The 27,648-nt window shown below is 43.3% G+C and overlaps 1 protein-coding gene and 1 pseudogene across 1 annotated transcript in view; both read left to right on the plus strand.

Moving 5' to 3' along the window:
• The first annotated feature begins 394 nt into the window (after positions 1–394).
• Positions 395–499, plus strand: LOC141141979 (U2 spliceosomal RNA; annotated as a pseudogene).
• A 5,505-nt stretch (positions 500–6,004) lies between these two features.
• The window catches only part of CCDC170 (coiled-coil domain containing 170), a 128,711-nt gene continuing 107,067 nt past the window's right edge, over positions 6,005–27,648 (plus strand). The window contains exons 1-3 of the mRNA XM_073627827.1: positions 6,005–6,334; positions 9,840–9,916; positions 23,026–23,053. Coding sequence (XP_073483928.1) covers positions 6,176–6,334; positions 9,840–9,916; positions 23,026–23,053 — 264 coding nt within the window. The 5' untranslated portion in view covers positions 6,005–6,175. The remainder of the gene's footprint in view (positions 6,335–9,839; positions 9,917–23,025; positions 23,054–27,648) is intronic.

Genomic DNA, 27,648 nt, shown 5'->3' on the forward strand with positions numbered 1-27,648 from the left:
GATGAATAAGGGGATGACTGAGAAGTATGTTTGAAGATATACAGTATGTGACGCAGATGACTGGGGATTCAGGACAGCTGACAACAGAATTGGTCATATGAAAATTAGGATTTTAGGCTAAGGTATTCATTTGCAGTGTGTTGAATGTGGATTTCAATATTTAATCTCTGTAGGAGGACCCAGCAAGGAGGACAGACATGCAGGCAACTATATTAATAAAGCTTTAGCCCTGTGAACACCAAGGACACAGTGGTCCTGAAGGCAATTTTCTGCTCGCCCTCTAGCTATCCAAATAATATCCCTCACCAAGGTATTTATTGATGCCCCAGTGCTGCTGGCTATATTCAATGTATACCCCAACCTCCTTCCAGTGGCCCCTGTGTAGAGCACATTGTTTGCTTCTCTGCCTTTTGGCTAGGATCAAGTGTAGTATCTGTTATACTGATACTGTAGTATCATCAGTGTCCAGCAGGGTGCTCCGCCGTCATTCTGGCCTTTTGGTAGGAATGCTTGGTTGTATAGTATGCCTACTGGTATGATGGGGGCTTTGAAGGCTAGTACCAGCTGGAACAGAAACCTGGGCTCCCATAGGATGTGTGGCAAGGAACTGGAGGAGACCGGTGCCTCCTGATTTGCATGGTATCTCGTGTGTAAAAAACTGCGCTTAGGACAAGTCTATAAGGCCAGAAACCACAGGTTGCTGCCCCCCTTACACAGAGTACCCCAATGAGGTGCCCTGTCAATCGTGTTAAAATAAATAAAAATGGTTATGTTTGGCGCTACCTGAAAACCTAAATATTAGGACTATGCCGGGATAGCCTTATGGAGTACTTAAACCATACCATTCTTATATACCTATATAGCATTCATAGAGTGCATTCCCCATAAGATATAAATTGTGAAGATAAAGTCAACTATATGGGTGTATCCACACTGGTATAATGATAGAAGATGTATGATCTAGAGACGATATAAATAGATCTAATTAGATGTCACACAATGAAAGGTTGCAATCCAGCACCCAATAATGGAGCTAGAGGCTATACCTCTATATGTGCACTAATCAAAAAATTGTGTTCCATGTATTACAAGACACCCCCATACATACTTATATGCATACAATACAGTTACATAACTGCACATATGGTGTGCATCAAGGGGTGGATGTTACTCACAGACCAATTCATATACAGTGCACCTAGGTCAAAATGCCTTAATCACAAGCCATATATACATTAGTTTATGGAATAGAATCACATACACGCATAGCAGGTCATATTGTTAGAAGTTGCAGCAGATATATCTCAATAGAGTAACTATGTTGAGTTAGGAATTTCCCAAGGGTGACTTTAGTGCAGAGACAGTTGCCTGGTGACTTTGGTGCTCCCCCTTGTGGTTGCCTACTCACCAGCTCCCGGAACCCCTGCAGGGGTAATGCGCCTGTAGTGTGTTAGGATTGAACACTCTGCTTGCTGCTTGCTGCGGTGGGTGCCTTCGGTGTAACCAGCTCCCCAACCCCTTACAGGGGTAGTACGCCTGCAGTAAGGTGTAGATGGAACTCTGTGCTTGCTGCTTGCTGTGATGGATGCCTCCTATGTTTCCCAATTGGTGGAGGTATTGCAATTCCTCGTGTATTAAAACATAATTAAAAGAGCGTGCCCAGGCTTTGAATAGGAAACAAATGGGAAACAATGGCCACCGCCTGCACCCACTGTATGATTATCTCGGTAGGGAATCAATCATGAATAATTTTTTTTTTCTATGCTTCATTTTTCAAAAACAGCAATAGCTGAAAGGTAGTCAGTGCAGCAAATGTAACGTTGGCCATATTGTAAACATGCTGAATGTCACAAATACCTGGGTTTCTTACCGAGGAATGGGGATGTGGGGTGAACAGTGGGAAATGTAAAATCACAGGTAAACCCAGTCAGCGGTTGTTTCATAATTGCAGCAAATCTTGGCAGCAGATGGTGGCAAATGATCCTCAAATTTACTTTTTACAGCATTTGAAATATGCAAGTTAATATTAAGATCTTATCAGGCTACTTATAACAACATGTTAAAATGTTAATGTTTAATGTAGGTCCTGTAATGTTGTCCTTATTGGACACCCATTTGTAGGGTGTCAGCGTTGGCGTCTGCAAGTACAATGAAAGCTCCCATATTTCTGTGCACTTTACAAACTGCATCAATGGATTTAAGATTAACAAAAAAGTTGGGAAGTATGCTGTCACCCACTCTACTATTCATGCTGAAAATTCTAAATTCCTGGATAATTTATGCCCACCCATTGCTTCTAAAACCTTCTTACTCTGTTTATAACCATATCCTCACCTCCCCCTCTAACTTCCCTACTGTCCTCCCTATTTCCTTCCTTTTTTTCTTCTAGCCTCATATTTCTTTTCTCCTTTATTTACTTTTACTTTTCTTTTTTATATTGCTAATTGTATTGGAACTTATCACAAACACACTGAACTTCTTCTGTGTTGTTTTCATTAGAATTTAACACAATCTCTTAGGATATTAGTTGATATTAGTTTTATTGTACTGTACCTGTTCTGTTCTTTCCAATTTTTTGGTTTAATTTGTTTGAATGAATTAAATTTGAAAGGTTATGTTTTGTTTTTGTATGTTAGTGTGCCTTTTCTGCTCTGTTTTTCTGCTCATGGCTCATGCACATGCACGTCTTGCATTACTTAAAATAGAGCTAAAAGCAAAACTTTTATTTTCATTTTGGATAGTGTAGGAGAGGGTTATAACCCCATACCTCCCAAGTTATTGAGATGGGAACAAGGGACACCTATTAGCAAAAGTATGTAGGCATAGGACACACCCCCTGCCACACACCCCTAAATGAAAATTATGAAAAATGCATAAAAACATGATTAGTTAAACCCACAAGTGCTTTTTTTACCACTATTATTCCTTTATACTGGCTCTTGAAATTTACAAATGCAGCAATTTAGAAACTGGATGAAAGGTTTAGCACTTTGAAACACTTTTTGAAAGATAAATAGTGCATTTTATATACAACCATATAGATCAGACCACAATGAGGGACAAACAAGGAGGAAAGAGGGACACAGGGACTTTGTTCCAAATCAGGGACAGTCCCCCAAAATCAGGGACAGTTAGTAGCTATGTATCTCCTGTCATTTTTTTGCCATCTGTGTCCCATTGGAGAGATTTCCCTTTACTTCCTGTCCCAAAACAAGAATTGGGAAAAAAATGCCTCTAATGGGAGGGAATCACTAGTTATCCCTAGGGTCACCAGAATTAGTGACCCCATTGGAAGATGTATTCTCTATTCCCGTTTTGGTAACAGCCCAAAATTTGGCATTTTCATTCGTTTACGCTTTTGGGTATGACAATAAACAGGACAAGTAGAGAACGGGGACACAGACAGATATAACCTTACTGATGTTCTAATCCCTCTCCTTTCTGAAAACAAAAAAAAGTGTTACCTTTAAACATTTATACAATAACACCAGCAGAAGCTGGCATTTTAAATTGGCTGGTAGGAGGCGCTCCCTAACTTGTGGCACTTCTCTTCAACAGATTAGCATAAGAAAAAAGAAATTGTAAGAATAATCATTTGGGGCAGGAGTCAGCATTTAAGTCAATCTGTTGCTGTTTCTCTGATTCCTTGAGAATGCCTTCCTATGATGAAATGCGCTGGGGCGGGGCTAAAGCTGACATCATCACGATCCAGGACCCACAGGCTATACAACATATCTAATAAAAAAAAAAAAATGTAAAAAATCTAATTTCTTCATCAGTTTAGGCCAATATGTATTCTGCTACATGTTTTTGGTAAAAATAAAAAAATCCCAATAAACGTATGTTGATTGATTTGCACAAAAGTTATAGTGTCTACAAACTATGGGATATATTTATGGAATTTGTATTTATTTTTTTTACTGGTAATGGCGGTGATCAACGATTTTTAGCGGGACTGCACCGTTGCGGCGGACAAATCGGACACCTAACTGACACTTTTTGAGGACCAGTGACACTAATACAGTCATCAGTGCTAAATAATATGCACTGTAACGGTACTAATGTCACTGGCAGGTAAGGGATTAACATCAGGGGTGATCAGAGGGTTAAGTGTGCTCCTAGGGAATGCTTTCTAACTGTGGGGGGAATACTGTGACTGGAGGAAAAGAGAGATCTGTGTTTCTGCTTAGCAGAAACACAAGATCTCCATCTTCCTCCCTCACAGAACAGCGGTCTGCCTTGTTTACATAGGCAGACCACCGTCCTGCCTCTCCTGTTAACGATCAGCGGGTCCCGGTGGCCGCTGGACCCACTGATTGGCTTCTGCTGTGTCCAATCACAGCGGAAGAGCGCGCCCCAGACCCACTGCACGAAATTACATACCTGTACATGATTTCACGCAGGAGGGCCACCCTGTCGCAGTATATCTGCGTGAGGCGGTCCTTAAGTGGGTAAAGAGTATTTCAGAAACTGCTGAAACAAAAGGCAGCCCATTGATGAGTCATATATTTTCGCTCAACAAGCAGGTTGAATGAAAAAAAAATTACTCGATTCCCCAGTCCACGCATTCGATGTGGATGAGAGAATCCTCCTGCTGAGGTATTATATTCTAACCTGCCATCAGAAAGTACTGATTGGGGTTGCTGGCTATAGCCAGTGATGCTGATCGAGCAGGAAAAATCCAACAGACTGGTTATACAGAAGTCAAACGGTAGATCAAGTTCTGTACAACCAAACTGCCCATAAATGGATCGAAATTCAACTGGTTCCTGGTCCCTTAGTTCTCTGAAATGTGTGGAACAACCTACCTGCTGAGTTGCTTCAAAACCGTGTGCAAGTGTACCTAGAAGAATTGATGCTGTTTTTAAGCCAAAGGGTAGTCACACCAAATATTGATTTGATCTACATTTATCTTCTGTTCTCTCACTTTTAATTTTATACATTTATAAAAATAACAAATAAATAATATACTTTTGAAAGCGTTTCTACTTTACAGCATTTCTTCAAACCTGCCTAAGAATCCTTTCACACTGAGGCGGTTTTCAGGTGTTTTAACGCTAGAAATAGCGCCTGTAAAGCGCCTGAAAACAAATTCCCATTCATTTCAGTGTGACTTTTCACACTGGGGCGGTGCACTTGCGGGACGTTAGGAAAAGTCCTGCAAGCAGCATCTTTGGGGAAGTTTGGGAGCACTGTATTTAGCCCTCCCAATACGAACTGCCCAATGATATGAATGGGCATCGCTTCCAAAGCGCCTAAAAAGCGCTTTGGAAGCAACACAACACGGGAGCTTTTAATCCCTTCTTTGGGGTTAAAAGCGTCCCATTAGCGGTCGAAAAGCGACGCTTAAACAGCGCTAAAGCGCCGCTAAAATGAGCAACGCTTTAGCGCTAACGCGGCCGCGGCCCTAGTGTGAAAGGGGTCTAAAACTTTTGCACAGTATTGTATATTATGTATATAGGTTGGTAACTGCACCCAGAATCTCGGTGCTGCCATGTAGCAGTATTGTTTTGATAGCTTTTAATATATAACATTACACAGTGTCAACTTTATATAGGCTACATAAATGCAAATCATGTTTGTTAGATCATTTATTTGATTATTAGGAAAATATTATATGTGCATATAACATTTTTTGTTAATATTTAAATTTAGAAAATGACATGGGTTTTAAATCAGCATAGCCAACATTTAATCCTCAAGTACTCAGCAACAGATTTTTAACTAAAAGATGCAGTTTTACTTATTTCTAGTTTAGGAAGACTTAACACAGTGTTTCCTGTTTAAAAACCAACCAAGGATGTGTAAGCAGCAAGACTCAGCTAGCTAGTCCTTCCAGTAATGTCTCTTAAAGCTACAATGCCATTAAGGACTGTGTGTGTTTTAGACAAATTGCTACAAAAATAACCTTTTTGCTACCTTTTTTTTTATTTGTATAAACTTTCTCGGAAACCTTTTCCCAAGCAATTCACATTGTGACTCAATGACACCTCCTCCTGTTCATGAACACAACCCTGCCCTGTGTGTATACAGGTTGCTATGCAGCCATGTCTCCTAGAAACATTTGTGCTCATTTCGTAGTGCTGGCAGAGCTGTACTCGTTAGCTGACAGCAGAAAGATCCAGACAATATTTATATTCCAATTCCCTTAAAGTTGTCTTCCAGTCCCTTGAGAATGAGCAACAGCAGCCTGAGCAACAATGGCGATTCCCCATCTCCATCCAGCGTCCCAGGAGCCAAGGCAGCTTATGGAAGCAGACACCTTCATAATAATAGAAATACAGCCTTCCGTTCTGTCTCTCCAACTATCTCACTAACTGGAGAAGAACCAGAGGTACACTTTAAATAATATGATGTTCATTAAATATATAATTGTATTTATTTTTTAATGTGGCTTAGAAATTGTCAAAATGTTGGGTTGTTAAAAGAAGAAAATTGGTATCTGTACCTTACAACCATTCTTTATTTTATTAATGTTGTTATGATATAAAGCTGTAATGAACATAGTAGATTATCATAAAATACGTTAATAAAAAAAGAATGGTTGTATGTTACCAATAAACAGTTGATAAAAAGCTACTCCTCCTTTGTTCAAATTTCTGATCCATCACTCTGGCCAAGCTTTTTCTAACTTTAGTGCATGCGTGATGAAAGGATTATGCCCTTTTTTATATGAAAAATGGGTTACACCTTGAATCATGATTTTCAGTCCTATATTTAGCCCTTACACTATACCTATTAGGTCACCTTACAGTCCACATATTTAGTTTTCTGCAATCATCAACAGTTGGTAAGGGTGAATTTTTGGATATGTCAACACTATGTCATACCTTATTATTATAGTAATTAGCAGAGTGTACAGAGTGGAGTGCTATGGTACATAATATAAAACGTGGAGTGAAGCAGTGTGGCATAAATAACCTGTAGTGCAACATATGGATTTTGAAGGTCTAGAATATGCAGTGTATAAAGTATGGCATTCCAGGGTACATAATATGTGCTGTGGTCCAGAGTATACAATTTACAGTGCGATGCATTACGTATGGCAGAGGTGTAATTAGAACCTTCAGGGCCCCAGTGCAAGTAACCATGACCCCTGGCCGAGGCCCGACCCCCTGACCCCCGGCTGGGCCCTTCTCTCCGAGCCCGTTGGTGGAAAACCAGGGCCCAGTGGCAAGTGCAAACCTTTGAGACCCTGGTAGTTCCGCCACTAATGTCAGTAGTTTTTATTTTGTTTATTTTATTTTTAATATTTTTTACAATGTTATTTTATTATATTTTTTTACAATACTATTTTTTGACTTTTTCCAATTTTTTTTTAGGAGTACATTGGGGGGCTTTGGTGAGATATCAGGGGTCTAAACAGACTTCTGATGTTCCACCTTTGAGACAGATCCCTTAATCTCCATCTCTGCAGCCTTAGCTGCACAAATTTAATGGATAGGTATAGCTCTGTACAGAACTTTCCATTCATTCACAAACTGAAGCATAGTGAATATAGTTTACAATGAATCAGTTATGAATGAACAGAGTCAATGATCGGTACCGATCACTGACGCTGTCTATTCAGACAAGGAAGGGGCTGGTAAATAACATGTTTACCAGCCCCTCCCCTGCTCTTAATCCTGACAGCATCCCCTGCAGCAGCCGGCGGGAGAGGGGAGGGGGGAACCCAACAGAGCTGCGGGGGATGAGGGGGGCCAGGAGAGAGCACAAGGGGCTGTAAGAGAGCAGAGGGCCTGGGACAGTAGAAAGAAGCTGCATAGGAGGGGCGATGGAGGGCAGTGGCATATAGAGAAACCAATCTCCTCCATGTTTCTCTTGTAGCTGCTGAATGCCTGCAGGAGGGAGAGGAGGAGAAGCGGGCATTCAGCGGCTGAAGGAGGAACATGGAGGAGATCGGTTCCTCTATATGCTGCTGCCCCTGCTGTCCTTCCAATCCAGGTGTAAGTACAGGGGGTCTCACGGGCCCCCTAAGGGGTTAGACCAGGTTGCAATTGCCACCCCCTTTGACCCCTGTACTTACACCCCTGGAGTGTGATGGTCCAGGCCATGATATGTGCAGTATAGTGTTTGGAGTGTGGCATTTGCATTCCCCCCGATCTAATACTGTGAACTACACATGTGAGTACAGTAAAAAATAACTTTAATAGAATGTTAGAACTGAAGATGTATTACACCAACTTGCAGAAGAGATCGGAGTCATTTGTCCCTATTGCCTACATTGTGATTTTCCATAAAATGGCAAAAATATAGCAACCGTGTCCTCTACAAGATGGTGGCAGAGGACATGCACAGTTCTAACATTTATTTACCATGGTATTGGAACTGTGCATGGTACTATCCCACATCAAAATTTGTGTATGGGATGGAATTATTGGTGACAGCCTCCACCACCCAAAAGAAGAACCCCCTGGCCTTGGGGGCCTAAAGCTTCTCTCTAGCAGGAAGCTGCCAACTCTGAAGTCAGGGGCAGGTTTGCTCTGTCTCATTTGATCTGCCAAGAGCTCCTTGTCTGTACATCTAACTGTACAAGGGTATAAGCACCATGCAGAGGTGTAGGATCAAGCCGGAATCAGTCAACTTGCAACACACACTATGCCTTCTTCACAAAGGCCAGAGCAGATTACACATGACACTTCTTCCAGTGAGCACCTGTCCTATTATCATTTGTCCTGTTACGAGAGAACAAAGCTGTTCAACTCACCACAGCCATTGCTTGTATTCTGCAATACACTGTGCCTATGCATGAAGGGTAACATTAGGGGGGAAGAAAGCAAGAGTGCAAAATAATGTGTACTGCAGTGAAATATTGTGTATTTTTAAATTGGAATAATGGCACATCTAGGGTGATTATTTTCACATCATGTCGGAAGCACAGCCTGGGTTTGGTGCACCTTTAGCATGTGGATCGTGTAGGACAGGTCACCTGTGACAGTATTAGCGGCAAGGAAAGGTTCAAGATGGGTAGGGAAAGCGTAAGGATCCACTCCTCTTCCTGGAAACCTCCCCACTTGGGCTCGAACTGGCCAGGCTGCATTTCGCCCCTCCAATTAGACGCTGTCAGCTCGGCTGAGACCGCTACACGCTGTTGTCAATCATGAATGTTCTCGGTTGGACTTCTTTCAGCTGGGCTTGTTGGGAACTGTTTGTCCTTGTCTTCAATACAAGTTCTCTCAATTGCATCTGGACTGAGTGTGTGTTATTGCTGCCACACCACGTTGCACCCACCCACATACTTACCTACTGTCAGGCTGTTCCAACTGGTGAGGTGATTTCTCCTGTGTTAGCCAGCGGTGGCTGCAGGGGAGATGGCTAGTAAAGCCTGGACATCAATCAAAGGCTTCAGTGGCCCATCCTTTGTCGGTGCTGCCTCCTGTAGTAACAGCTTTAAGGCTGGTTCAGTGCAAAGTCAGAGATTCCATTTTTAGTGCACCTAAATTTACAATATAAAAATTTGTGAATGGGCAGGGTATTTATTGCCTTAGGAATGTACACTGAGCTGTGCCTTCACAGCTCGGTTTACATTCCGGCACACTGCCTGTGTACCAGGATGACTGAAGTCCTACGCATGTACAGGAGTGATGTCATCCCATGCCGGTCAATCAAGATGGATAAAAAAGCTGGGGAGAAAATTCTGGCAAGGGACTTCATGGGTGTCAGACCGTTAGAATTAAGGTAAGCATTTTTACCATTAGTTCCCCTTCAAGTTTGTATGTTTTCAGACAGGTTTAAGGTGCTGCTTCTTGTAGATGATAGGGCTGCTTTAAGGCTAACCTACAAACTAGTGATATTGAGTGTGTGTGTTCATACTAAATTACATTCTATTTTTTTATCAGGCACAAGAGCACTTTAGACGTAATAGAATACATGTGGACCTTATGGATGATACTGTGGGAACCAAAAGTGGTAAGAGGTATGAAACACAAAAGATTGCAAGTAAAAAAAAAAAAAGTACCATGTTCCTTTTAAAACTGTGGACTCTGTTGCCAATATTCATTAGAAGTTGAACTCCATGCACACAGCTAGATATACACATTAAATACAAATATGGGAGCTGTTTTTTCCAGCCAAACCATTTGTATTTCTGTCCATCCAGTTTTGAGATTATTTAGGACAGATTGAGGTTAATGATTACAGATTAACATTAATTTGTGCATTTTTTTATCCGCCTGAAGTTTTGCTTTTTTTGCGATATGTATTGGGATAAAAACTGAAAATTTATATCAAATACTTACCGTAATTTTCCTTTCCTGATAGGCTCCATGGCAGCATACGTGTGGGTAGGCTCCGTACTCAATAGGACCCCCTCTCCCATAAATCTTTGCTCTAGGCTGCTATCCATGTTCCGTAACTAGCCTACTCAAGACATTTGGGAGGGACTCCTGCTGCCATGGAGCCTATCAGGAAAGGAAAATTACAGTAAGTATTTGATATAAATTGTCCATTTTTCTGACAGGCTCCATGGCAGCATACGTGTGGGAAATAACTCGCCCAAAAATACACACGGGCGGGCAAAAATATTTGAGCACAGAAACCAAATTTATTTTACATTGTCAACCGACAATACTTGTAAACCAAAATTAATGGATGACAGAGCAGCAGGCTCAACACAGTAGTGAGAAACAAATGTGTTAATAGAAGATCAGGAAGCCGCTTTACAAATTATTTCAGGCGCGACATGCCGGGAAGCTGCCCACGAGGTCGAGATACTCCTGGTCGAATGAGCTGTCACTGCCTCTAGAGGAGCCAAGCCCTTTGCCTTGTATGCCCTCTGAATGGTCTGCACAATCCAAGAAGAAATTGATCTGACCGAAGCTCGCATTCCCTTGTTTTTACCATGGAGAAGAACGAAAAGGAATTCCGTTTGTCTGAATGGAGCCGTGACCTCCAGATATTGCTTTAGAGTGTGGCCTACGTCAAGTGGATGAACATCCTGATCATCCGTTGTTCTGAAAGTAGGAAGTACAATCTCTTGATTTTCATGAAAGACTGAGGTCACTTTAGGGTTTGACCCAAGCATGGGAATCAGCACTACCCTGTCTGGAAAGAAAGTTAGGAAAGGTTCTTCTGAACCTAGACTTCTAATCTCTGACACTCTTTTAGCCGATGTCACAGCTACTAAAAAGGTGGTCTTGAGCGTGAGATCTCTCCTGGAAAGAGGTTTGTCAGGATCTGATCCGAGATTGGAGAAAAAATCCAAGACAATAGGAAGGTCCCATTTGGGAAACCTAGGTCTTCTTTGAGGTTTAAGCCTGATAGCTCCTTTAAAGAATTGACGGACTAATGTGTGATTAGCCCAAGATACTCCTGTGAAGGCCGAGATGGCTGAAACTTGAACTCTTAGTGAGCTGACTGCTAAAGATAGGTCCAGTCCTGATTGGAGAAAACTTAGGATGTCCTGTACTGCTGGAGAATTACACGGATTTGACCGGGAAGACATATGATCAGAGAATTTAGACCATATCCGTTCGTATACTCTGTTCGTACTTCCCCTCCGGGCACTAAGAAGAGTTGGAATAGCTTCTTCTGGACAACCTAGAGATTCAAGCCTTTCCCTCTCAAGAACCACACCCTGAGGTGTAGGCAAGATGGGCATGGGTGTAACGTCGAGCCTTGCGACAGTAGATCCGGCCTGAGAGGAAGGGGAACTGGGTCTTGATAACTCAGGAGCGATAACAGAGGAAACCACGGCCTGTTGGGCCAGAAAGGAATCACTGCAATGATCTCCACCTTCTCTGTTCTGAGCCTTCGGAGGAATTGTAGAATCACTGGTACCGGAGGGAAAGCATAAGCCTTCTGAAACTTCCATTGATCTGAGAGAGCATCTATCCCGTAAGCCTGAGGGTCTCTGAACATCGAATAATATCTGGGCATTTTGTGATTGCATGGAGAAGCAAATAGATCGACCTCTGGAAGTACTCCCAGGGTCAGAAGCCACTCGAACACCTCTCTGTGGAGAGACCACTTGTTGTTGTCCATTTGCACTCGCGAGAGGAAGTCCGCCTGTACATTCTGAATCCCCAGAATGTAAACTGCCGAGATGTTGGACAAATACTTCTGAGCCCAGCTCATTATTGGCTCCACTTCCTGTAGCAAAGACCAGCTGCGAGTTCCACCTTGCTTCTTTATGTAAGCCACCGCGGTTGTATTGTCCAACCTTAGCATCACAGATGACCCTACTATTAGATGGCGAAATGACAGGAGTGCCGGAAAGGCAGCCCTCAGCTCCAGAATGTTGGATACAATCCCTCGAGCAGGGAAAATCCATTGGCCTTGTGCCACTTCTGAAAGGCAGTGAGCGCCCCAACCTCGATTGCTGGCATCCGAAGTTAACGTGACCCATGAGATGGGCATGATTGAATGGTGATTGCGCAGATTCTTCCCTTGAAGCCACCACAGGAGAGACGTCCTCATAGATGACGTAAGGTGTATGCGCTGGACTTGGCTGGAAGAATCCCATTGTTGAAGGAACCCTTTTTGGAAGGGTCGTGTATGCCATTGGGCCCACTTCACCATAGGAATGGTAGCTGTCATCGTGCCAATTACTCTCAGGCATTGGAGAGCGGAGAGGTGAGACGACGCAAGAGCTGCGTGTATTCTGTCTCGAATCACTCCAATCTTCTCCTCTGGAAGGGAGAAGGTGCCTTCCAATGTGTTGAAGTGAGCCCCTAGAAACACCAGAGATTGTGTTGGCTCTAGATGGCTCTTCTCTAGATTCAGAAGCCACCCGAATTCCTGCAGTGTGGAGATGACTAAGCTCCTGTGCTCTAACAGTTGATCTTTGTTCTGAGCTAGGAGAAGTAGGTTGTCTAAATAGTGGTGGAGACGAACCCCCTTGATACGAAGTAGAGCCACAACAGACAACAGGACCTTTGAGAAGACCCGAGGTGACGTTGTTAGGCCGAAGGGTAGACATGTGAACTGCAGACGCTGATTGCCTACCGCAAAGCGGAGGAATTGTTGGAACTCTGTTGCCACTGGCACGTGAAAGTATGCATCTTTCAGATCGATTGAAATCATCCAATCTCCCAGATGTATTGATTGTTGGATCGTAATTAAAGACTCCATTTTGAACTTTTCTTTTCAGGTAAAGGAATTGAGATGTGTTAAATCTATTACTGGCCTCCATGTACCGTTTTTCTTCTGTATCATGAACAGAGGAGAATACATGCCTTTGCCTTGTTCGTTTTCTGGAACAGGGACGGCTGCGCCTTGATCCAATAAACAGCTCACGTAGGTTAATAGGACCTGCTTTTTCTCTTCTGAACCTGGAAGAGATGTGGGAACAAATCTGAGTCTTGGGGTATTGTTGAAGACCCACTTGTGACCGGAGGAGACCGTCTTGATGGTCCAGTAATCTCGGATTGAGGCCGCCCAGACATGCCCGAAGTGGCGAAGATGAGCCCCCACCCGGCATGCCTGAGCGGGCCCAATCTCAAAAGGACTTTGTGGCGTCCTGGTTGCCAGAGGAACCCCCTTTTGCGGGTTTCTTGAAAGAAGACTATAAAAGTGTATTTAAATTCAGCGCTGACTAGTAAATGGACACAACAAGGTAAATGCAAGCAGGCACTAAGGTCAATTCAAAAAATACCTCAAAAGCATAAACAATAAAAAAAGTGCTGCGCAAATCAAAAGTCCTTTAATCAACTTGTGAAAAATGTGGTGACAGGATAAGAAGACAGGAACCACCAGTGACAATAAACAGGCTGAGATCGATATCTGGATAGTGACTAAGTATCCCTCCACCGGGCATGGATGGCCCCTCACCTCAGATATTCGACCTGAAACAGGTCACACCGCATATAAACATGGATGGATCAATCTGTATGGTTGGTAATTTCTCCTTCATGGTAAGTCAGTTCAGATGGGGTGGCGATGTCCATCAGGGGTTGTGTTGTCCTGGGATGTGCTGGTGTGCAGCCTTCACCTTAGGGGATGTTGGTTACTGGTTGAGAGAGGTTTAACAGCGTGTCCAGTGTGTGGAAGCTCCACGCTAACCACCCTGGAACCCGGAAGCGGAAGTGATGTCAGCGGAGGACTGCCTGGATTTCCAAGATCTTGAGAACTCCCGACCAGGTCTGTAGCTGCGCGCATCCCTAGCGCGATCAGAGTTTTGTCTTCTAGGAAAACTGCGTTTCTGATTTTGTAGGCGTCTGTCTTGAGGGAGGAAACCAGACTTCCCACCTGTGGCCCGGGTTATGGCACTATCGAGGTTATTGCCGAACAATGAAGAACCTTCAAACGGAATTCGGCACCAAGCTTGCTTGGAAGCTGGATCCGCCAACCACAGACGGAGCCATAAGGCACGACGAGCTGAAACAGCTGCCAACATAACCCGGGACATCAGGCGGATGACATCAATAGATGCCTCCCCAAGAAAGGCTGATGCCAGCCTGATCTCCTGGATAGGAGAATCTTTCGCTGTTTCAGTAGAGATACCTCTTAGGAACTCATCCACATTATCAGACCAAGATTCCAAAGCTTTGGAGACTGCAGCAAGTACTGGCTTACATGCCATTCCTGACGTCAGGTAGATCCTCTTTAAATCCGAATCAATTCGCCTCTCCAAAGGATCTTTAAAAGATACAGTGTCTTCTAAGGGAAGCGTTACATATCTTGCTAGTCTCATTAAAGCTGCATCCGCTAATGGAGCTGATTCAAGGTGCTTTACTTCCTCTTTATTAAAAGGATATAGTTTCAAGACCTTTGACTGCATGGAACTTTTCTTGTCCATTTTGCTCCATTCCTCAGAAATGACATCGCCCAGCTCAGAGAGAAAAGGAAAATACTGTCGCTCCTTATTAAGCTGCTTGAAAAACTTCCTCTGTTTTGGGGGGGAAGTAACTGGATCTTCCCACTTCAAGGCCTCTTTTACTGCCTTCACCAAAGAAGGAACTAAAGCATACTCAAACCCCACGCCAGGATCTTCCAGATCCGATTTGCTATCTGAAACAGGAGCAGAAGGGTGACTTGGCTGGGAAGATTGCCATGTCTCATGCACAGAACCTTCACCCACTGGAGGGCATAATGGGTCTGATGGGGAATCACGGGGCTGTTGGGCCTCTCTCTCCTGTAGAGATTCTTTCACAACCCGCCTCACCATAGATTCCAAACGCTGGTCTGCACCATCCCTCTCATCTGCAGCTTTAGAGAAGCAGTGATCACAGAGAGATTTGTCTGTTGGAACAGGCATCCTGCATCCCCAGCATGATTTTCCTGAACTCTCTCTAGAGTGAGATGAAGGGGGGTGAGAAGGATTTTTATTGCGCTGTTCAGATCTGGAAGGAGATCTATGATGGCTAGACCTGGAGGAAGATTGCCGGTGGTGTGATTTTGATGATCCACTTCCTTTATGGGAACTACGGTGTGGATCAGACCTAGAAGGGCCCTGAGGAAAGAAACACAGAGAAGACAGAGAAAGAAATCAGCTGGTGTCCTAAAATCCTACTCTCAATCCTTGTACAGGCAGAAAAGCAAAACTGCAAACATACCTGCTACAAGCGGGCTGGCCACTAGGGGGCAGTGAGGAGTCCATAGTGTCAATACAATAGGAAGCTGCAGAGACAGATTTACAGATTCAGCTGACTGACAACAGACCTCCACCCCCAGACAATAGAGATTGTCTTACCTTGAATCGCCAAGATAGTTGCCCCGGGAAGTCGCCGTATCCCCCACGATCATTCCCAGGGCTCTGAAAGCTTTCCACAGCTTTTAAAAGTGGCGCCCGTGACGTCATCGCCGACGTCAGACGTGAGACGATCGTGCGCATGCGCGAACCAAGCCTCGACTTCGTATTGGGTCCGCGCATGCGCAGAGCGCACGCCGGTACCCGGAAGTCACAGAGAGAGAGGCTGCTGGAATGCAGAGAGCGTCAGCGCCGATCTAGGACACCAATGAAGCAGGAAAAAAACACACAGAGGTATGATAACACATAAACACTGCTGCCATATGTGAATGAATGTAAAAACTTACCCCTCCACCTACGATCACCTGGGCCGAGGAACGCCATCCATACACACACATACCGGACTTGGCAGCAGATAATGGTCGCCTGAAACATTAGGCAAACAGACCGTGCGCACATAGATGAACCGATCCAATCTTCAGCGCTACACTGCTATACACTCCATACCCTGCTTAACAGTCAGGGCCTATCGGAGGAATCTTTGGCACTCGGCAACATCGATCGTAGGGAGGTTATCTTCAGTTAGGAGAACACCTGGTCCTACCGAGGAGGACAAAAAAGGAACATGAATAGCAGCCTAGAGCGAAGATTTATGGGAGAGGGGGTCCTATTGGGTAGTTATGGAGGCAGAGCCTACCCACACGTATGCTGCCATGGAGCCTGTCAGGAAATATATTTGCCCGTTGGATTATACAGATACATATAAATGTAGAAATGTGCGGTAGCAAAGGGGTATGATAAGAAATATGTTTACAATACATGGTCTAAAGTTGTCACGGGCAGGTTTTATTCTAGATAGGGAGGTAAACAGCTCTACAGGAAAATCACAACTGAAAAAAAGAAAAAGTCCCCAAAAACCCTACAAACAAGGGAAGGGGTGGGGGTATGGGAAACAAGAGAAAAAAAATGAACGGGAGAATACTTTGACTGCAAAAATAAATGAGCACAGTATATAGAGAGCTTTAGGGGAAAATACTAAAGATAAATGTATAAAAACAACCTTCATTCAAATGACTGTACCTCTAACCCACAATTAAAAACAGTAAAAAACAATCATTAGCTGAATCTCCTGGAAGGAGAATTGTAAGCTCAGTGCAATAGTTGTGATCAAGGAAAGTTGGATAAAATTATATCAACATGTGTTTGTATAATACAATATCTAAAAAAAAAACACTCAACATACCAAACTCTGCTGAGCGCCAAAAAAAACAACAACAAAAAAAAGTGTGTATATATATATATATATATATATATATATATATATATATATATATATATATATACAACCAATAAGCAAAAGAAAAAAATGAGTGACAGAATTAATATATGTCCACCATACAGACTGAGAAAACCATTAAAACCATTGAATAATTATCATTGGACAAACCATGTAAACCATGTCTGGATTTCTGCTCAGAGGCTTCCATGTTGCACTTGAACAAAACTATGTCTGGTTTTTACAGTCTTTCTTTTCGACAACAAAATCCATGTTTTTTTTCCGACAGATGTTGGCTCAAACTTGTCTTGCATACACACGGTCACACAAATCTTGTTTGAAATTCTGACAAGAACGGGGTGACATACAACACGTACGACGAGCCAAGAAAAATGAAATTCAATAGCCAGTGCGGCTCTTCTGCTTGATTTCGAGCATGCGTGGAACTTTGTGCGTCGGAATTGTGTACACACAATCAGAATTTCCGACAACGGGTTTTGTTGTGGGAAAATTTGAGATCCAGATCTCAAATTTTGTTTGTCGGAAATTCCGCTGAAAAATGTCTGATGGAGCCCCCACACGGTCGGAATTTCCAACAACAAGCTTCCATTGAACATTTCCCGTTGTAAAATCTGATCGTGTGTACGTGGCATAAAGATTGGTTCTTAAACCAGTAATACATTTGTTGTGGTATTTTATCACCAGATGTATTTTCCTTGTAGCTAGCAGATCTACACCCCAAAAAAACATATTTTTATGTAAAATTTAACATTTAAAAGAACATTATTATCACACTTAAAGGTTTTGAGAAATTAATTTTGTTGGTGAAGAAATAGAATTACTGCTGAAAATTATAGATTGCTTACAGATATAAACGCAGAATGATATATTGCTTACAGATATAAACGCAGCTTTTGTCAGAAAGTCTGCAGATAAAGGAGGTGGAGTTTGTACCATAGTGGATATGTTGTGATCATTGCTATAGTAAAAATGTCCACACCTTCTAACATGACCTACTCCAGTAGTGACAAAATAAGCCAATGTTGATTTTATTTCTGCCTTTCTGCTTACATCATAATGAGTTTAGTCATCAAACTATTGTGATAGGTTTGTTTAATGTACACTTGTCATGAGAGAAAGATGGGGGCTGCATTTGCCGAACCAACTTCTGAAAATACTACCTGACAGAAGGCTGTAGTGAACCACTAGCTTTAATGCTTTCTTAAGCTGGCCATATATCGGTTGTTGTTTTTTTCATTCAGCCAGTGAGCTGAATTGAAAAACAATCCAATTCCTCCATCCACGAATGTAAGGTGGATGAAGAAATCTTCCCAGCTAAGACATTGTATTCTGACAGAGGGGTTCTCCATTGTCGCAATGGACTGAACAACAAAGGTTTTCCTGCATTTCTGTTTAACAAAAGTCGATGTAATCATCAACTTCTATTGAACAGGGAAGCCCACACATGGATTGAAATTCAGCCAGTCCCTGCTTAACCTGCCAAATTTCAATCTATCTATGGTCAGCTTTAGTCATTGACTTAAGTATGTGTATCAGAAGTATCTGTGAAGTCCTTATCATCATAGGTCAGTATTTCAGCAAAAGGGGGAAGTGTTACAGCCAGGAAATTGAAAGAATAACATTACTGACTGTCAGATTAAACTCAGTTCGACCTGTCAATAATCCTTCTATGAACAGAACAGAAGTTTTTGTCAGGGCAAAATAAAATAAAATATGCAATACATCTATGTAATATATGCACGTGTTCACCCCTTTATAGATCCTGCAAGTACAGAAAAAATACCTTTTGATTTGACAGCCCTACAAAGTTCTCAAACCCACCCTCTATCCGAATATCCACAGTTAAAGCGGGGGTCCACCTATCTATGCTTTTTTTTTTTTTTTGAGTTCATTCACAAACTTTTCTTCTCAGCATTACATACTCACATATTGTGTGTAATATGTCCGCCTGTGTCAGATTTCGTCGGAAAGAATAACTTATATTATTCACTGCAGGCGGTTTCCATCTTCATTGTGGGCATTTGAAGCCCACAAGCATTTATTTCCTGGATGTGGTGAATGCTGTGCTCCCAGCATTCACTGCTCGTTCCCGCACATGCTCAGCGGCATCCTGGGAAGCCTGAAACTAGCTCCCAGGAGTCTGGGAGAGGCTAGAAACACGTCTACTCCCACGGGAGGAGAACCAGGAAGTGCAAAGAAGAATAGAAAAATAAAAGGTAATTACGGCGATTTAAATTTTTTTAAACGGCATGTCAGCATCTAGGCAAGGAAGAGAATACATACAGATATTGTTCAAAATTTGGGTGGAATTCCGCTTTAAAGTGGGTGTCCAGTGACCAATCTTTTTTTTTTTTTTTTTTTTTTTTAGGTCATTGAGACACTTTGTTAATCTCAAAATAATACTCACAGTTTGGGTGTAATATTTCCGCCTCTGTCTGTTTTCATACTGAAGAATAACTTTAAAAATGTGATGCTGGCTGTTTCCATCTTGCTTGTGCGCATGTGAAGCCCATAAGCATTGATTTCCTGGATGCGGTGAATGCTGTTTATTCACAGCTTGTTCACATGCATGATCATTGTTCCTGCACTGACTCTTGGGAAGCCTGACACTAAGCTCCCAGGAGACAGTGCGGCGCCAGGGAAAGGCAATAAACACGCCTACTCCCATGGGAGGAGAGACAGGAAGTGCCACAATAAAGTACAATATAAAGGTAATTACAGCAATAAAAAAAATGTTTGTGCGGCATTTGAACATCTATGCAATTAACTGAAGGGGGTAAGATTAAGTTAAAAATTTGAGTGGAACCCCGCTTTAAAGATAAACTTGAGTTCAGTTAGCACTTATGTTCAGCTGAGCCTGGAAGGAAGTTCTCGCCCAATCAGCTACGGCCTGGGCATTCCCTGCCCCACTGCTGCATGTACACAAAGGCATGGGATGCTCATACCATCATTGACCTAATATGGCCATATAGCCTCCAGTTTCTGTGCATGCAGCTGTGGGGCAGGAAATACCCAGCTGCAGATGATTGGGCTGGCACTGACAACTTCCTTCTCGGTTTGGACAAACATGGGGTTTGGACTAACAACTCGTAGTCTGAAGATAGGAACTAAGAGGGCTGGGTTTTTCCTCCATAGGATAAGATAAGAAGCGGGCCTAAAACACAGGACGGCTTGCAATTTCTGACATGATCAACGGGTATTTTGTATTGCACTCATTAAAGGGGTTTACCAAAAGACTTTTGGGGGTAAATTTATTAGACCAAAAGGTAGCAAATAAGAAAAGTTCAATGCTAGGGTTTAAATACACTTTAAAGAAACCTCCATTTAAAACTGTAAATAGAAAAAAATAGAAAAAAAACCCTTTAACCAATTGAAGACCAGGCCTTTTTGTGACATTTGTTGCTTAAGTTATAATCAATATTTTTTGCTACACAATTACTTAGAACCCCCAAACATTATATATATATTTTTTTTAGCAGGGACTCTAGAGAATAAACATTAAAGTTAATCCAATTTTTTTGTATAATGTGAAAGATGATGTTACGCAGAGTAAATAGATTCCTAACATGTCATGCTTTAGAATTGCGCACACTTGTGGAATGATGACAAACTACTGTACTTAAAATCTCCACAGGCAACGCTTTAATTTTTTTTTAACAGCTTCCTGTTTAGAGTTACAGAGGTGGTCTTTTACTAGAATCTTTGCTCTCGCTCTAACAATTGTGCCGATACCTTACATGTGTAGTTTGAACACTGTTTACATTTGCAGTATGCGCGAGCGCGAAGGTATGGGGTGCTTTAATTTTTATTTTATTATTATTTATTTATTTATTTTTTACACTGTCCCTTTTTAAAAAAAAAATTGGATCACTTTTATTGCTGTCACAAGAAATGTAAATATCCCTTGTGACAGTAATAGGCAGTGACAGGTACTCTTTATGGAGGGGTCTGGGGTCTTTAAGACCCCAAACCCCTGCTCTGCACTTGAAAGTCCCCCCCTCCTGCTGCTTGTAATAACAGCTGATTGGTTGCCGACCGCCAGCTCTAAAAAAACAGTACCGGGGTGATGCCTGCAGCATCACTCTGGTACAACCACTTGAAGCCAAATGACGTAACGGTACGTGATTTGGTGGCAAGTGGTAAAAAACATTTACTTACAGAAATATGGGGGCTGTCATTGCATACAATGCAAGTTTCCTGACTAATTTGTAGACACAATGGCTTCAATACTTTCTTATTCACTGACTTGGAATAAGTATAGATATCAAGAAAAAAAAGGGTAATGTCAGACATCCATAACTTCCTCCCACGTCATTATTAAAACCAGCATGACAGTCAGACAACTTTTATTTCCAGAATGAGTTTAAAAAAATTAATTTTGAGAGACACAGTATGTACGTAATACAGTTTAATGTTGACGCATTGCTTAAAGCACAACTGTCATGAAATAATTATGTAATTATGTAGAGAAGTCCCCTGTACTAAATTTCTCAGAGGTTAGTCACGGTTGAACAGGACTAAGAAGCTATCAGCCATTTCTTCTGATACCTATAAGAGGTTCTGGAAAATATGGTCACCCTGGTTTCTGTATACCCACCCAAACCCTATGCCCTAAACTCTTGATTACCTGCCATTCCCCTGGGACCCAAGGAGAAAAGGGTTTCTCCCCTTCCTTACCTCCCCACTGCCCCGCCCCCCCCCCATTACTTTTCCTCTGGTTTCACTCTTTCTCTTCTCACTAAAAATAGCGCCTGTAAAGCGCCTCTCCTTTCACTCCAATGTGAAAGCCCGAGGGCTTTCACACTGGAGCGGTGCACTGGCAGGATGTCAAAAAAAGTCCTGGAAGCAGCTTCTTTGAGGGGCTTTAGGAGCAGTGTATACACCGCTCCAAAAGCGCCCCTGCCCATTGAAATCGATGGGAATCTGCACTTTGCACTTTTAACCCTTTTGCGGCCTCTAGCGGGGGTTAGAAGTGCTCTGCTTACAGCCGAAAAGCACCACTAAAACAACAGTAAATCGGCACTAAAAGTAGCGGAGCTTTACCGCCGATGCTCGGGCGCTGCGAGTAAGAAAGGGCTCTAACTCTCACCCTTCACTTCTCCCCTTTTTTTTGTTATTTCTAATGCCACCATGTTACAATTTGATAATACTGGTTACTCATCACTTTTACCCTCATGAGTATTATTTTTCTCAATAAGCTCCCTATAGTAATTGTCACTTTACCATAAGCAATTATCAATTTTCTTTCTTTGATGTTTCTGTTTATCCACGTAAGTCTCCTACCATGTTGTCAAACAGACCTACCTGTCTTCTTCTTGTATTATTTGAAATGGTTATTTAAAACAAAACAATAAATAATTGTGTAGGCTGCCCCTGCTGACCTTTCCTTTTGAGGATACTAATGTCAGAAACCATGAAATCAGACCGAGACAGAAGTACAGTTAAATCACACTTGTTTAATAATAAAAGTAAAAAGAACAAACTTAGTCAAAACATAGCCAAAGTTCAGTAACTGGAACGGATAGTCAGCCAAGCCAGAAGTCAGGGATCAAAGTAGTGGAACAGCAAACAGGATCCGGAGCCAGAAGGGATGTCAGCAAAGCCAGTCTTTAAACAGGAACTCTGGAGATGTTGCTTGTGATGTTGACCAAAACGAAGGCAGAGCTCCTCTGGACTGGACAGCTTAAGTAGGCAGGGCTGACAAGCAGGATATCATCAACAGCTGAGTAACTGTGTAGAGAGATGGAAGCTGGCAATTAGCTGACAGCTGAGCGGCCAGCTCAGAGAAGGAAGGGCTGAGCCCAGCCCTGACAACTAGTTCCCTGACTGTCATGCCGATGGCAGTGCTTCAATATTTTCTCAGTTACTAACCAGGAACAAGTACAGAGATCAGGTATTCTGACCCTCAGGTCTCAAAAGTCCTGAAGGCAATTGGCATTTTCAGAAGAATGTCAGAAATTGCAGTCCCCATACATTTCTCCTGACAGGTGTACTTAACATAAAATGTATTCTTCTTCAAATTACTATCATAATTGTTTAATCCTACAGTGTAGACCAAAATATATATGATAATATTTTAACTGTATATTTTGATTTGTAGAAACAAGAAAAGAGAAGACATAAAAAAGGTAAGTGACTGTGACAATTATGCATAAGTGGGTGAGGGTTGGAGTGCTTAGCAACATGTTATACCCTAAAAACAGATATACCATATTATTATTAATTATACAGGATTTATAAAGCACCAACAGTTTGCTAAGTGCTTTACAAAATGAAAGCAGACATTACAGTTACAATACAATGTGGTAGAAGAGGAATCAGAGGGCACTGCTCATTAGAGTTTTACAATCTAAAAGATAACGTGTTCCTAAAGGCAAACTTAGCCCTTAAACAGTACAAACAATATGTATACATTAACAATAATCATCACAAGTAATATGCCTGGCTTTACATTTAAAAAGTCAAAACAGCATGACAAAATCTCAGCAAGACTACGATTATGGAAGACGCAAGGCACCCTGGGAAAAAAACTGAAAAATAAGTTCTGCTATGCACGCTGTGGCAAACAATAGGCATGGCCAGTGGAAGGGTTTTAAAGGGGGATTGAACAGAATTTGTGTCTGCTGTATACACTGCACATGTATACCACAGTCTTTGTACCCACAGAATACTGTACCATAACTGACTGCCTCACAAACACAAAAAAACCTCAGGACAAAGGAAACATTTGTTTTTATTTAAAGTTTCCATTACATATGTTTTTATGCACACAAACATTTTTGGTCCTACTGAGCCTACCTGAAAGAAGAACTTCATTTAAACCAGCAACTGTTGAGACAATGAATACCTTGGTCAGGTCTATGTACAGCATAATGTATAGAGTGCAGGGCTCAGGAGTAAGTAACAAACAAAACAACATATGGAGTGCAGCAGTCAGGATGAGCCCCACGTTCACATCAGAGTCCTCCCTTACATCAAAGTCCCCAGCATTCCCCCTATAAATCAGAGTCCCCCCCTACATCCATGTTCCCAGAATGTCACCTTACATTAGAGCCCCCTTACATCCTCCAGAGTTTCCCTGTACATCAGTGCTTCCAGAGTGCCCACTACAACCTCCAGAGTGCCCCTTTACGACTTCTAGAGTGCCCCTTGGTACCTCTAGAGTGTCCCCTTTGTAATTTCACAGTTCCACCTTACACCCCCCAGTGTGCCCTCTTACATCCTCCTCCAGAGTCCCCCCTTACATCCTCCAGAGCGCTCCCTTACACCCTCCAGTGTGCCCCCTTACATCCTTCAGAATGCCCCCTTACTGCCCTTACATCCTCATCCAGAGTGCCCCCTTAGTAACCCCAGAGTGCCTCCATAGTAACTCCAGATTGCCCCCTTACATCCTCCAGAATTCCCTTTTACCTCCTTCAGAATGCCCCTTGTAGCCTCCAGAATGGCCCTTACATCCTCCAGAGTGCCCTCTTAGTGCCTCCAGAGTGTCCCCCTACATCCTCCAGAGTGCCCCCTTACCTCATCCAAAGTGCCCCCTTAGTACTACTGTATTACTGGGGTACTCTGGAGGATGTAAGGGGGCACTGGAGTCTGGAGGCACTAAGGTGGCACTGTGGCAGTACTAAGTTAGTACCACCAAAGTGCCCTCTTAGTGCCTCCACAGTGACCCTTTAGTACCTTTAGATTGCCCCCTTACATCATCCAGAGTGCCCCTCAGTTGGTGCCCCTTACATCTTTTTTCAGAGTACTCCCTTAGCCAACTCCATAGTGCCCCTAAGTTAAAGCCACCTTACATCCTCTTCCTGTGTGCCCCCTTACATCCTCTTCCAGAGTGGCCCTTACATCCTCCTCCAGCGTGCCCCCATAAATCCTTCTCTTCCTCTACAGCCAATACGTTTTTTTACAAACCGCTTGGTTTTAGTTTACAAATGGATAGCTAGGAACAAAATAACTGAAAACAATATATGAATTTTATCATCCAGGTTTTTTTTTGTCAAAGCTTAAGGCTGGGTTCACACTAGTGCGAATTGGATGCGGGTTTCACTGCATCCAATGCGCACAGCTGGAGATTGTGACCGGCTCTCTATGGAACCGGTTCACATCTCTCTGCAGCGGCTCTGTTGCGATTTGCACAGGAGTCCTGTGCGTCTTTTGGTTTGTTTCAGGTCCGAATTCAGGCAAAAATTCGGGCTAAAATCGGACTTGAAATGGTAAACGAGGACGCACCGGACTCCTGCTGTGAGCCGCTGCATGCTCATATGTGAACACAGCCTAACTGAACAAACTGAATTTAGAAGCTGATTGGATACCCCCCAGATCCTAGGTATAGGGTACATAGTACCCCTCCTCATGTGCAAAAAAAATGGTAAAACTGAGCAAGAACACAACAGTTTTTAAATTTAATAATATTGTAGATCCAACGTCAATCATGATCAACGCGGTAAACCGGCTGCCCCTGCCCCTTGTGACGTCATCAATCCAGCAAGAACCAGTCAATGACATCACAAGGGGACAGGGTCACCCAGTGACATCATCGAGTAGCCCCGTTCCTTAGTTTATTTAACAGCGGGATGCGGCAGAGCTGTCATTCAGCAGGGACCAGCGTCGGGTTGGCGGCTGGCATTTAACCTGATTGAAGTTGGATCTAAACGGGGGACTTTTTTTTTTTTTTTTAAATAGCAGCATTTAGGAGCTTCTAGGAGTTGTCAGCTTTTTTCTGCTGGCAAATATCTCCCAAAAACACAAAAAAGTTTTTTTTTTCTGCTTCAAGAAGCTGAAACTTAAAAAAACACCTCTAGACTTAAATAGTGTGCACAAACACATAGGATAACACTATTTGTTTCTAGATGCAAAACAAAAAATGGAGCCTGAATGACACACCACAAGCAAGACTGTCTTAATGAGTGGGCACACCTGGGCACTGCCTAGGGGCCCAGCTGCATGAGGGGCCCCTGCACTTTCCCCAAAGCAGCTGGTCCTTGAGTCCACGCTGCCCCAAAATTGGGGGCCTCATGATGGCACTGAGAGTGATGGATACGCAGGGGAGGCAGGCCGTGCTGTACAGAACGATACCTATTATTTCACAGCCAGCAGGGAGGGGCAGGGCCGGAGCGCCAGTGATGCTCTGACCCCACCCCATGCAGCTTGAATGCTCGGGACTCGAAGGCTGCGGGGTAGGAGCTGGAGAGGCAGCTGCTGAGTCGGCAGCACTGAGAGCCCACCTGCGGAAGTGGCATTGTGGATGGTGTCATGGCGAGCCCAGCTGTCCAGCACTGTTTGCACCAAAGGGCTTGGAATGCCCAGAGGGATGCTCTCTCCTCCGCTCCTCCTTCTGCCTGCTTGATTGGGATAGGTGAGTCCAGTGCTGGAGGTGGGCACATAGCCAAAAGTTTACATGCACTGTATCTCCACTGGAAAAGGGGGTAATACATGGATGGAATAATGGTGCTGGGGGATATCAAGGATGTATGGGGGAAAACAATGCTGAGGGGGGATCTGTGGTGTATAGGGGGTAGCAATGCTTGGGGTAGCTTGGGTGGCTATAGTGCTAGAGGTATCAGGGATGTAGAGAGGCCACAGTGTAGGGGGTATCAGGGATGTAGTGGGGTCACAATACAAGGGGTATCTTATGGTATATGGTAACAGTGCTGGGGGATTATCTAGAGTGTAGAGGGGTCAGAGTGCTGGGGGGATATCTAGGGTGTAGAGGGGTCAGAGTGCTGGGGGGATATCTGGGGTGTGGAGGGGTCAGAGTGCTGGGGGGATATCAGGGATGTAGAGGGGTCAGAGTGCTGGGGGGATATCTGGGGTGTAGAGGGGTCAGAGTGCTGGGGGGATATCTGGGGTGTAGAGGGGTCAGAGTCCTGGGGGATATCTGGGATGTAGAGGGGTCAGAGTGCTGGGGGGATATCTGGGGTGCAGAGGGGTCAGAGTGCTGGGGGATATCTGGGATGTAGAGGGGTGTCAGAGTGCTGGGGGGGGGGATATCTGGGGTGTAGAGGGGCCAGAGTTCTTGGGGGATATCTGGGGTGTAGAGGGGTCAGAGTGCTGGGGGGATATCTGGGGTGTAGAGGGGTCACAGTGCTAGGGGGATATCTGGGGTGTAGAGGGGTCAGAGTTCTTGGGGGATATCTTAGTTAGCTTTGTTACTTTATGTATGTAGTATTTTCTCACTGTTTCTTTGCTGTACAGAATGATTGTTCATGTCGTTAATGCGGAGCTCCACCCAAAAGGGAAAGCTCCGCTTGTCTGCCTCCTACCTACTTGATATCTGTTTACCTGCGCTGTCTCCATAGTAGGGGCCCCACAGCATTACTTTTTCCCAGGGGCCATGATGCTATTAAGACAGCCATGACCACAAGCACCTGCTTACACGCAATTCAGAACAGAAAGCCCATCAGCTTGCATTAGTGGTGACATCTAACCCTTCTGACAAGGCTCAGCACTGTCACACTGTATAGCCTTTTATGAAGCAGCCAGGGAAGGAGCAAGGAGAATACTGCTATAGAGTGTCACTTCAAAGATATCCCTGAGGCTTCTAGGGCAGCTGACATCATATCCAAGATGACTGTGCCCAGCACAAGTCTCGGGGCTTTTATATATCTACAGACAGGGAACTTTTACAGGTAAATATGATGCCTTATAGGAAGAGTGTTGTTAAAATGATCTGAAGACATGGTCTTGTTATAGTCCTATGACATTTGACTCAGGTTGGCACAGGTCC

The sequence above is a fragment of the Aquarana catesbeiana genome, linkage group LG04 (assembly GCF_042186555.1).
Source record: "Aquarana catesbeiana isolate 2022-GZ linkage group LG04, ASM4218655v1, whole genome shotgun sequence".
In the NCBI taxonomy this organism is placed as follows: domain Eukaryota; kingdom Metazoa; phylum Chordata; class Amphibia; order Anura; family Ranidae; genus Aquarana; species Aquarana catesbeiana.